The sequence below is a fragment of the Xiphias gladius genome, chromosome 15 (assembly GCF_016859285.1).
Source record: "Xiphias gladius isolate SHS-SW01 ecotype Sanya breed wild chromosome 15, ASM1685928v1, whole genome shotgun sequence".
Taxonomy (NCBI): Eukaryota; Metazoa; Chordata; class Actinopteri; order Istiophoriformes; family Xiphiidae; genus Xiphias; species Xiphias gladius.
The window spans coordinates 12,323,989-12,337,030 of record NC_053414.1 but is presented as its reverse complement, the minus strand read 5'-3'; the positions used below and the strand labels follow the sequence as shown (position 1 = coordinate 12,337,030).

The 13,042-nt window shown below is 41.6% G+C and overlaps 1 protein-coding gene across 2 annotated transcripts in view; it reads left to right on the top strand.

The window, feature by feature from the left end:
• Positions 1–458: 458 nt before the first annotated feature.
• LOC120800840 (hedgehog interacting protein) overlaps positions 459–13,042 on the top strand; it is a 34,758-nt gene continuing 22,174 nt past the window's right edge. For both annotated transcript variants that reach the window (XM_040147239.1, XM_040147240.1), the window contains exons 1-4: positions 459–1,164; positions 1,992–2,277; positions 6,392–6,584; positions 11,265–11,409. In XM_040147239.1, coding sequence (XP_040003173.1) covers positions 2,005–2,277; positions 6,392–6,584; positions 11,265–11,409 — 611 coding nt within the window. In that variant the 5' untranslated portion in view covers positions 459–1,164; positions 1,992–2,004. The remainder of the gene's footprint in view (positions 1,165–1,991; positions 2,278–6,391; positions 6,585–11,264; positions 11,410–13,042) is intronic.

Genomic DNA, 13,042 nt, shown 5'->3' with positions numbered 1-13,042 from the left:
ACAGAGTAAGGAGTCACTATAAACTATTTTTCTCTGAAATGTATTGGGGTAGACGTGTTAAGCAGCATAAAATACTCATATTCCAAGTACCTGAGAATTGTACAGTGTGTTATTTACGTTACAGTGAGCGCCGTATTTGAGCAACTGTACTTAGCTAAATTCCACAAGTGAATAAGGAAGGCATTTTCAGCTGCCTCAAAGAAACAAAAACAGAAGAATGAGGTTTACATGACTAATAACCATGGAGCAAAGGGGAGAGAGAAGGCTATCTGCTACTACTGGATTGGGCAGAGAATAGGGGGGAGAAGGTTAGTAGCGTCTTTTTTTTCCCCCCCTGGGCTAGTGTTGTCATTTGCCAGTTACCAATCAGAATAAATCATTAAATTTTGTCTACATTATAAATTTAAGACTGGAGAAAATTTTTTTTGCCACACTGAGTGACGGTCACTTTGGTTGCTTTCGCGGTCGACTGAGCCCGGCAGCGAGACTCCCGCCGGCTCCGCTCTCCGTCCTCCGCTCTGCCAGGTAACCGTTTACCTCGACGTGGACGCGACTGCGGCCACATGCGCGCCCCCGCGAAGTCATACGTCACCGTGCTCGCTCCTCGTCTCGCGCGCTGGTTAAAAAGAAGGAGGAAAGAGCACGGGAAAACATGTGAGCGCTCTGAGGACTTTAGTGAGAGACAACTTTTATTTTCTTACATGTTTTTTTGACCCCGTGCATGCACAAACCGCCGTGCTGTGCTCAAAAGGAATTACATCTGAAAGGAACGTCACGGCTCTTTTGCAGTACACGGTGTTTTTTTTTTTGGGGGGGGTCTTGACTTTTTGTGTTCATCAGGATAAATTTTGTTTTATTGTTTTGCTTTTATTTTATTTTTATTTTATCTTTTTTTTCCAGAGTTGTACTCTAAGCAGAAGCAACAATAATTTATTTTTTTAAACACCTTTCTTTATAGCAGTGAATCCAATTTAGGACACCTGCTCTGACAAAACAACATATTTTCAATTTCCTTAATAATTGGCTTCTGCTGCTCGGAGAAAAATATAGCCCAAATAAAAAAACACTTTTATTGCACTGCAGATTAACCTCACTCTTTTGAAAAAAAGGGGGGGGGGTCTCGTGTTTTTGTTGTATTTTTCACATTTTTTTCTTTAATTTTATGTTTTTTTAAACTATGAAGCATTTGCAATTTGTGCTTGTCCTGGCCATCGCGGTCAACGTGTGGGAATGTGGAGACGCAAAATTCGGCGAGAGGGGAGAAATTAGCCCCAGGAGGAGACGATGTTACGACGGAAGCTTGCCCAAGCGGCTGAAGAAAAGGGAGCGAAAAGTGCTGCTTGACGGCAGCAGCGGCAGCGGAGAGGTTTGCCACAGGTTGTATCCCCGTGTGTCCTGCTGTCCCACCAGGAGAGCCGCCTATCAGATCCTGCACCGCAGGGATGCCAGGGTAGGTTAATGTCTATCTACCACGATGCATTTTTCTTCAAATTAAGGGGGCTGGGGTTTTACTGCTAAAACGCCTCGGGAGATGCATTTACAGCCGGCGTTCATTGTTATTCTTCCTCTTGTTGACGACACCTGAATTTGGGGATGGTCAGTGGAAATTGCCCTGGGCTATGCCGCCTCTGATTGCCCCAATGAAAAAGTCTTATTTTTTACTTTCCTGCAGGGGACATATGTGGACATATGATACCCAGTGGTAGGTGACCATCTTTGTGTGATTTAAATTATTACCCGTAAATTTGCCATGTGAAATCCCCATAAGTGACATATACTGTGTGTCTGTCCCGGTGTATTTATCATGGTTTGTACTTTTAGTCTCTTATGATATCGCAATAATGTCCTTTCAATCTTTTGATAGCAACTAATTTTGCTCCCATAGTTCACGTCTATCTTTTCCAAAAGGGGTTACCTGTGTCTGGTTCTGCTTACTTGTCGTGAAATTAAGTTAATAGCCTGTCTTTGTTTTTGTTTTTCTTTAATTTTATGTTTTTTTAAACTATGAAGCATTTGCAATTTGTGCTTGTCCTGGCCATCGCGGTCAACGTGTGGGAATGTGGAGACGCAAAATTCGGCGAGAGGGGAGAAATTAGCCCCAGGAGGAGACGATGTTACGACGGAAGCTTGCCCAAGCGGCTGAAGAAAAGGGAGCGAAAAGTGCTGCTTGACGGCAGCAGCGGCAGCGGAGAGGTTTGCCACAGGTTGTATCCCCGTGTGTCCTGCTGTCCCACCAGGAGAGCCGCCTATCAGATCCTGCACCGCAGGGATGCCAGGGTAGGTTAATGTCTATCTACCACGATGCATTTTTCTTCAAATTAAGGGGGCTGGGGTTTTACTGCTAAAACGCCTCGGGAGATGCATTTACAGCCGGCGTTCATTGTTATTCTTCCTCTTGTTGACGACACCTGAATTTGGGGATGGCCAGTGGAAATTGCCCTGGGCTATGCCGCCTCTGATTGCCCCAATGAAAAAGTCTTATTTTTTACTTTCCTGCAGGGGACATATGTGGACATATGATACCCAGTGGTAGGTGACCATCTTTGTGTGATTTAAATTATTACCCGTAAGTTTGCCATGTGAAATCCCCATTTGTGACATATACTGTGTGTCTGTCCCGGTGTATTTATCATGGTTTGTACTTTTAGTCTCTTATGATATCGCAATAATGTCCTTTCAATCTTTTGATAGCAACTCATTTTGCTCCCATAGTTCACGTCTATCTTTTCCAAAAGGGGTTACCTGTGTCTGGTTCTGCTTACTTGTCGTGAAATTAAGTTAATAGCCTGTCTTTGTTTTTTTTTTTTCTTAAATTTTGTTTATCAAGTGTCTTTCTTTACACAATCTGGTGCAACTCTAATTCAGCGTGTCCAATGCGCTTCGGCGTTACCATGGTAATCACTCGCCGATTTACGTTGCTTCTCGCTAGACTCCGCTACAACTGTCAGGAGAAATTGGTACTAGCTAAACCATTGAACCGTTTACTGAAAAAAGGTAGGACCTCGGTTGTACTTTTTTTTTTTTTTTTAACAACCAGCGAAGATTTTACCGGACCTGGGAGCTGATAGCGAGCTGTTTTTTGTTTTTTTTTTGTCGTCCGTTTAACAGCCATTCTCTCTCAGCAGCTTTTCGGAGTGAACGTAAAGGAATTTGTTTGCTTAAAGCGTTAAGGGGGGAAGCTCCATCAAATGTACAGGGCTCTCGCCTTTACCTAACCCTCTTGACCGTTATAGCATCGACGGAAGTGATGAGATAAGTGTTAAAATGTCTTGTAAGCTAAGGTTTTATACCTCTGCTTGGTTTGGGGGGGTGGGGGGCAGAAAAAAAGTGACTGTATGAGCCAAACTTGTAGCGGATTCCGTTGGATCCTCACCGGGCCATTCTCATGTAAACCACTCCTTGAGTCATTCAGTGGCTGGGTGGTATCTCACTTTGTGTTTCGACAAAAAGCCATATTGCATCATTTAATTTGCTCAAGTCATGCAAATAAAAGGGGGGAACCTGAATAGTACGAACTCGACTTCTCCTCCTCCCCACTACACTGCCCACACACGGAGCCCTTTCTGATTATGGCAAAAGAATAACAACAACACCATTATGTTTGTTGGTTTCGCTAATGGGAGAAGCTGGAGAACATCACTCTCCACCAGTCATCAGCCCTGTCTAAGTGTTAATGCCTTTGAGAGGGTGTGTGTCTTTCACTATATCCCCCTGCCAACCAACTTACACCTATTCCCAGAGGACAAGTGCTTTGTTACAGCTTAGTGTTGCCTACATCAGAGCTCTCCCCCTCTCTCTTAGTCTGTCTGACTATGTGAGGTTTGCAGAGCATCAGATATTCCTTGCAATTGAAAGACAAGTGATTTTTTTTTTTTTCTCGAGTGTCGCATTGTGTATTCATTTGTTTGTTTCGGCAATTTCGCCGGCAAAAGCCATTATTCACATGCTATCCTAGAAAGAAGTAATCATGTAACAGCTGTTATTCCACATTAAGCTATGTATTGCAGCTCAGTGTAAAGCCAGCTTTATAAAATGAAATGTACACATCTGAAATAGCCACTCTATGTTTCCTATTATGGCTCAGTTCTTGACCTGTTTTAGTGTGTCCTCAGCAAAAGTGCAACAGCTGAACCTCATTGCTATTTTCTCCCTGCTTTTGAGGAACATACTCACTGAGATTCAGAAAAAGACAACAAACAAAGGTCTACTTGTTCTGGTTTGGATGATGGCAACATTGGAGCCCATCCCAGCAACATATGGACACAGGGCATGGCTGAGAGAACACAAATGCTACTCTCCACGGACCTTGTGCCAGCCCATGGCACACGGAATCAATGGGCAATTTAGAGCAGGAGGGCAGGCATGCCCACAACACTATATGGCATGAGTGTAGAGGGCATGGAGACGGAGGAACACACCACACATACAGGATCATAGCCAGCCTGGAGCTCCCTTTCTGAGGAAAATGTCAACAGTTTGATAAAATGTAGAGCATAAATAAGATTCAGTTGATGTTTATGGAAACTCAGATAAACTGGAGTTTCTTGTCCCTCTTCAGTTAGTTCTTTATTCTGCCCTTTGTGATGAGAGACTTAATGTGTGTATGTCAGTATACTTTCAGGCAGACCCTCCGGGTTTTGCCAGAGGTTCTGCCACCTGTTGGGTAAACACAGCTCTGTACAACTTCTAAACAGAAAATCTTTTCCTCAGTTGCAGTTTGTTCTGCAATCAGAGTAAAGTGTAAGGCGTCCATATGTTGGCCTTGGGTCCACTGGTGTAATTGATTTCGACAGACTGCTAATTTGTTGATACCAGAGTGGGAACGATGTGTCTGTCTATCTCTAAATTGGTGTTTACACATGGACCTCACACAGAGCAAAGCATTACCAGCCTGCCCTGCCTGCCTGACTGCCCAAGCAGCACAGCTCTTGACCTAAAACAGATTACATTGTGTTTTATTACAGCTAATTTGTTATGTAAATAATCCTACTAATTTCTTTTGGATTAACTCTTTGTGTACTTTTGCGTAATGACCCTAAGTCCGGCTTTGAGGCTCTTACTTGGCTTCATTCATTTCATGCCCTGAGATCTGTCAGACAAGGGAATTATAATTTGACTTTAAGTGTTTGTGAACTTGGGTAAGTAGGCAGTGAATGAGAAGACTTCTCTATTTCTTTCTCCAAACAGACAAGGTGTTCCAACCTCAGTGTTTAACAAAGTGATATGAAAAGATATAGAAGTTGATATTATAGATGCGATATTGTGTTGTTAGGATAGTAAAGAGAAAGTGAAAATATCAGTGTACTTCGACATAAAAATTTCCGGTGACAGGGTTTTGATATAATTCAGTCTGTGTACATGAGATTGTAAAAACTCAAAAGAACGGTTTCAGTGACAAAATTACGAAAGAGGCAGTACCACCATTGTCAGTGAAAACTTGGAATGCCTTTGCAGTGTCAATGGTTGTGTGTTCATGCAGATCATGGTAGAGATGCTGCAGACTTTCACACTATTTAAGTGACTGTATCCCTCTTCATTCTTCATTCTACAGCTAAATCTATGAAAAAAAGAGTTGGTTACATTACCAAAACCTTTGCAATAACTATCCAAACTTAACTGCTTGTCAAATCTGTAGATAATGTAGAATATAAACAGATTCCAAGATAACATTGTCATTCAACATACGATGTGGCATGTGAATTGATGTTTTGGGCAGTAGGAAGCAGTAACAATCAGGTTTATAACATCTAGTGTTGCTTCACACCTTGCTGTCAACCAGAGACTATCTCACTTTGCATGTGACATTCAGTATGGCTACAAGGTGTTGTTAGCATACAGTTGCTATCTGAATGGGCTGTTGTATCTTGAGAGTAATTTTCTTGGGTAGAGATCGCTGCCTTTCTGTGTGGTACCTGGGGTGGGATTGGCTAATTTAGAGGTGTTAAATGGGAAAGTCTGGTGAGGGCTGGAAAGTGCTAAGGCATCTGTTTTTTACTGTCGGAACAATCTAAACATGTAATTAAAACCAATAATGTTACACATTACATGGTCTGATACAGATCTAACATTGAAAAAGTTATGTACAAACTTTTAAGAGCTAATATTTGCCTATAAAAGGTAATTTGGACGCTGATAATTTGTTATAGTCCTTGAAAATCTCAAAAAAGTGTCTTAAATTGTCAGGAATTTAAGATAATGAAGATTTGAAAATGCACACTACAATCTAAACTATCCCTGCTTCATAGTGTAATGTTTATCATGTTCATATCTCCAAACATCCAGCTAATCCTCAACTACCTGTTGGCTTGCCTGTGCCATGTAAAGCAAGAGATAAAAGTTAACAGCCCACTATTTTAATCAGGCATTGGTCCTTGTTGCGTGTGTTCTCCAGATTTTCTCTACCAACAACACCGAATGTGGACGTCTCCTTGAGGAGATCAAGTGTGCTCGCTGCTCTCCCAATGCCCAGGTATTGTTCCACTCCTTGGACATGGATAAGATGCCACACAGGGAGCCAGACCTGCCCCGGCTCTGCCAGGACTTCTGCCGCGAGTTCTACTACACCTGCAGGGGGCACATACCAGGTAATTACACAGATAATAATGACCATGAATGTTACTTGAATTACAGCTCCTGTGCGGTTACCTGGTGATGCGCAACCAAACATATACACATAACTAGAGGAAGTGAAAGTAAGCATACATTATACTTGTCTATTACAGTCTCTCATGCATTTGAAAAGAAACGGACACTTCTGATGTGATAAATTAAAATTCACATCAGTTCTCATTTCTCATTGAGACTCAGCCTGCACATGTAGAACTGGCAGATTTTTGGACTTATGCAAGAAGTGGTGCGTCAGTAGTCTGGTCTGTGAGTATTTATTTATCCAGCTCTTACCTCATCTGACCTCACCTCCATTTGTTGCTGAGCTTGTCTCACCCGTTTGCTTGCTTGCTGCCTCGCTCCTTGCTTTACTGTTGCACTTTGATGCATCAGTAAAATTACTCGCCACATACAGACACAACACCAGTTTGCTGATTAGTCTGCAGACTGATCCAGCATATTTGGTCTAGCAAATAACAGAACAATATTTGTGCTTTGTATTATACAGTATTCAGTCTAGCTGTGTTTATGGCACCAGGTGCAGAAAGTTTTGTTCTCTTGTTTCTGTTGGGTTTGTTTGGATCATGAAAGTTTATTTTAATCTTGCTAAACTTGCAAAGATTTTACTTTTTTGAAGACCTTGAGTGTAGTAACAATACACAGATTTGAGGCATTTCCTGACATGTGAATGGAAAATAATAAATTTGCAAAGGTGGATGTGAGAACAAATTTCTCACATGCACTAACAAAAGCAGGCCCAGCCTGATCAGTGTACCAGAAAACTTGACTGGAGCAGAGTGAACTATTTTATGACCTGTTCCTGGATACTGCTCTCCAGACTCAACTCCTGGAGCTGATTCTGTATTCGGGATGCATACGCACCCTAGTTGTGGTCTAGACATGACTGCCCGACTCTCACCTTCCTCAGACAGAAACTGTCACTTAAAAACCTGTGTCTCATGCTCTGCCATCAGTATGTTTTCATTTAAGTAGTAAGTTCACATGAATCTAAACATAGTTGAAGTGTAGTTTTGCTGACCCCTGTTGTCTCTCGCTATGAGCTATACTATGAGATGGCAGAATCCAAAGAACAGCGGAAAAAAATTCATTAATGCAACAGTTTTCCTTGTGGATATGGTACTGTTAAATGATAGGAACCCTTCTTCCCCCTGAAAGCATTTGGTCCTCAGAAGAATTTCCTTTGAAGGGATGCAAGATCACAGGTACCTGTGCCTTCAGAGTGCATACCAAACATGATCAAACACTTTTTGACTGTCTTTTCTCCTCCAGCCAAGTCTTCTTCCAATCTCTGTCGCCACAAACTGATTAGATCTTCTGAGATTTGCAAACAGAGTACAGTTTCAAACACACTTGTCTGCAACCCACCCACATGGTATGCTGCAGTTGAAGTCAAATATCAAACACATACATTCCATCTGAGTCCATCCGAGTCTGCATCTAATGGCCTGCTGGCATATCATGTACACCACTTGAACTACACTGAGGGTGGCGAATGGGAGTCCACAGAGAATAGGAAGAGAGAAGAAGAAGACTTGTCTGGAGTGACATTTCTTTCTCATAAGCTGACAGACATATGGGCTCAGAGACTCAAAGCAAAAAAGCTCAAGAGCGGAATCCAGAGAAGTATCCCCCCTCCCTCTGTCCACTGTCGTGCTCCTCCCTGCTCACCCCCCCCAACCCTCCACAGATCAGCATATGTGGTGACGAATGACACATTTATTTTTCTACAAAGGTTGTGTGTATGTAAAACTGCTGAAGTGCATCAAGATGTCAAGTACTTAGGGTGGCCCACCCAGGTTGCCCTGGAAGATAACCAGATGGAAGTATAACTTTAGCGCTGGGGAGCCGGGAATATGGACAGAGTTCTGTCTCTCCCTCTCACTCTCCTTCTCACCACATCTCTCTGTCCTCTTCTACGCTCTCTCTATTTCTCACTTATCTTTTTTCTTTTGCATGCTCTTCCTCTTCTTCTCTTTTACTACACTTTTCCAGTCTTCTTTGTTGTTAAAGTTTGCTGATTTACAATACCTAACAGTTATTTAAATACAAATAGATTAATTAAATTAAATCCTTTTGGAATTATATGCACTATTTGCATAAACGGAAACACTTCTGTTGGCATTTTTATCAATTTAAATTGTGGATCTGGATCTTATCATGCAAGGCAGTGACAGTGAATATAACCACACACATGAACAGACAGTATGACAAGTCCTTAACTTTTGCTTATTCAAACTCCTGGCCAAAAGTTTTAAAATTAAACAGTAGCCTTTACAGTTTCCATAACTGTCGTCCTGCTCCCATGAAACTTCCTACTAGCCCTTGATTAGGCCGTGTACGTAGCCCCTATTTCTCCGCAAAGAAATTTACTGCCTTGACTCTCATTTCTGCCTAGAGGCCTCCTACCCTCCCTGCACTCCTCTTCTCTTATATCTTCGTCCCCTGTTCACTCATCCCCCCACCCTGCACCCGAGGTCCCCAACCAGCATGGTTAAGATAACTGCAGACACAAGTGGGTGGGTGGTATAGCCAGAGATGTGTGTGTGTGTTTCTATGTGTGTTTGATCTTCATGTTGTGTTTAGATGTTTGAGGGGATATCCTATCACCTCTAGTATTTGGTGCGGTCAGCAGTTGCGGTTGGTGTGTGGCAGGAGAGGGAGATGAAAGGAGGGACAGGGAGAGTCCTGTTTGTGTTTTTATCACTGGTGTATTTGCTCTCCTCTGTCCTCTGAGGGACTGACTAAAGGAAACAATATTGGTAAGATTGTTTTATGTCGCAAAGGGCCTCTGAGACCCACTGAGCTCTTTTTTTTTCCGGGAATAATGTTGTGACTGCACTGACTGGAGGCGTAGCTGTGTGTGACTACCACGTTTACGCAGATCACTTTTGCTCTAGCAATGAAACATTTTAGGTAAACACACAGGTTAGAGGAAAATAAGAAATTATATGATGGCAGTTTGACCTTGAATTCACATGCCAAATTAGTCAAATATAGTCCGTCAGTATTTGGGAACATCAAGTCTTTGTTTGGCAATACAAGCAAAGAATATCTTTCACCCTGAAAACATTTTTGTTTGTTCAAATTAACATGCCATATTTAACAAGTTGATTATTTCAATTTCATTTCCAATGCTGTACCAATGTGTTGCTTAGTAATGCAAAACAGTCAGACCTGTTTGAAGGATAGAACAAGTGGTCATAGAACAGGCAATGTAGTTGGAATGTAGTTGCATGTTGTAGTTGTTTTAGTTGTTAATTTGATTGGGTTTGTGTTGGGGTGTGTTCAGGTTTTGTGAGCAGAGCCTCTAGAACAGCTGGATGAGGGGAATATGACTTTACTCTCTGAAAGTCAAGGCTTTGTGATTTATGATGGCATGTCTAGACGTCAATACCTGGGTTTGGGTTCTGTATATACAGTGTTAAGTTGCATAACATAAAGGAAAGGCTTCATCGTTGTTTTGTCCCCTTTATTCATAATGTAAATTTAATCCAGTAAAAAATGATACTTTTGACCAGAGTTTAAATGGGACATCCAGTTTAATACTTGTTGTAATCATACAGAAGGCCGTCCTTGCTTTGTATCTCATGTCTTTCACAATCATGTTATACTGCCAGTGGAGCATATATTGGGGTGAAGGTATACAGTATATCGTCTTTTTCTAGATATAGTATCCTTCTCAAGAACTCTACTTTGTGGATGTCACTAAACAACAAGACACCAAGCCAACCCTAAATTGACCCATGAGCCAGCTGATGTATTATATCTTTAGTGCCAAAGAGAGAAAATGGCAGCCCTGATCACGTCTGATTTTGTACTGGGTGTATTTTCTAATTCTTTATGTTATACTGCAGCTGTCCACCACCAGAGCGAACTTGATGTGTCTTATAGCCACTTGCAAGGTGTTGTTATCCATTTCCAATAGGCTTTCCATTTCTTGTTCTCCCATTAGCAGTTAGTGTAAATTTATCAAACACTGGGAGCTGGTATATACTGACACTTGACACAAGTTTTAACAAACTAAAGTAGCTATTATTAAATGAAGGGATCCTCCAGATGGAGTGAATGTAACCTCATCATTCACTACTATGTTGCTGAACAGACCCCAAAGAAAGCCAGGCTCAGAGTTTTCTTCCAAAGGAATTCATTGGGACAAGTACACAAGCATCATTTCATGAATCAAAATAATGACAGTGTAAACTAAAATTGAGAATGCAATATTTTTGCTCTCTGGAGGAGGCATAGTTCACTGCAGAACCCTGTCTAATCTGTGATCCATTTGGTTTGGCCCACTTTCTTTTCACTTGTTCATTTTAGCCCAGTCTAGCCAGAATTTGGTTTGGCTCATCAAGAATAACTCCAACCCTCCCTAACACACAAGCACATCACATCCCTTCTCTCTTCCTCTGTCTCTCATTTATTCTTTTGTTCTCTCTTACGCATAATTATGCATGTACATACATATAGTACAGCTGCAATACACTACATAAAGTGCCATAAAAACAACATTAGGAGAATATTCATCATATTTTCTGGGTTTAGCTGGCTACATGAGCCCAGTTTATGATCTCATTTAACCATGCAGTACCTACAGTAAGAACCTTTGTCTATGTCTGTATCTGTTGTGTATTTGCTAGAACTTTTCCAAGCCGATGTGGATGAGTTCTGCCAGTACTATGGAAGGAGAGATGCCAGTCTATGCTTTCCAGATTTTCAACGAAAGCAACCACAAGGGCAAGATTCCAACTACTTGGGAGATGAGAAAATAGAAGATATCAGCAGGTTTGTAGTCTGACTTTTACCATGTTTTATTCCATTTGAGGATTGAGTTACACTATGGAAGATGTGCACATCATTATGTTGAATAATCTTTGGCTAGTTCTTGAATGTCTTTCAGCCAAGTGAAGTTTTCAGGTTTCATTAGTCCTTATGTGTTCAGATTCATGTCAATCAGTCGTGATTTTTATGTTTTTGTAGAAACAGGAATAGCCTCTGACACATGTTCTGGGTTTACTGGTCCATTTTGACGTAGTCCATACTTTCAGTCAGAAATGCCGTGCCCTTTCTCCTATAATCCTAAAGTTTGTCCAGACTGCTTTTGCTCAGCTTTGCTCTCATAATTAAAATGCCTATCCTGCATCATTTTGTTTGCCTCCCTCACTGCAAAGGTCTGTACATCACAGAGGGCTTTGCCCTTTTGTCCACGGGGGGATGCCTTTCATCTCTGATTTCCCTGAGGCAAGAAGGCCAAGCAGCATGTGCACCTGAATAGCAGCAACCAACATTCAGTCAAATAATTTCTAACAGTTAGAGTCAAGGGCTCATTTGTTGCTTTTGTGCCTTATCTGAGAGGTCTACTCAGGTAAATGTAAGTAAGCAGGACTTTCATATGTTGGAGGCTGGGAGTAACTGCCAAAATTCAGTCCAGCTTATTGGCTAACATTATGGCCTTTTTTTGGAGCGGAGCTCAAATGTTCATGTGCTCCTTGTGCAATACACAGAGGGAGTGGTTGTGCACTTTTTGATATTTTCCTGGCTGGTGGTGTGTTACTCATCCTGGGAACACAGAGAAAACAGGATGGGACAAGAAAGAGCACATCATTATAAATATCAGTGGGTGCGTTACTTGGTTATGGACGGGTATCAGTTTCTCTTATCGCCTTTAAAATTGATTTCCTCTGCACCCAAGTGGCTGTGTGGGAAAGTGGGAAAGCTGCAAAGGTTCTTTGTCTTGTCTCTACAGGTTGGTCAGATACCTGCACAGTAGAGGGTAGACGTGGGAGGGTCAGTGTGAAACTCCTGCACTAATTTTGCCAGATCTCTTAAAGAGACAAAGTTGACGAAGCACACAAATTAATGCCTTTTTAGGACTGAGTAGGTGTCTTTGAATGAAGATGGATAGATGGGCACGAGAGAATTGGTGAGAACAGGTGGTTGTGAGGGAGTTCAGTAATGCTGAGAGGAGAAAGAGGTTTAGTAGTCCTATAACATTTCATGGCTCTGAATAAAATACTAAATATGTGTCCAATGCATCCTTAGGATGTGATAATCTGCAAACCTGCTGATGACTTTCACAGCCTAAAGTCACAACCAGCCAGACAGATGTACATATGACACTATCTGGTGTATGTTGCAGAAGATTTGATGTAGGGAACAGTGGATCTGGGGAACATAGTCAGACTTTGTCACTTGGATTAAAGGCTGCAGATGGGAAACACTGTGTACCTGGTGCCCTCAGATGGGTATATAATCAGCAGAAAGCTTTCATACAGCACACAAGTTCTTACACCTGAGAGATACTGGTAGGAATTAGACATGATTTTTGTTGTGCATTTAAATGTGTTTACTGGTTAAGAATGCATAACAAAAGTAAAATAAACAAGAAAAGCATTCATAAAACATACATAATCCTCCT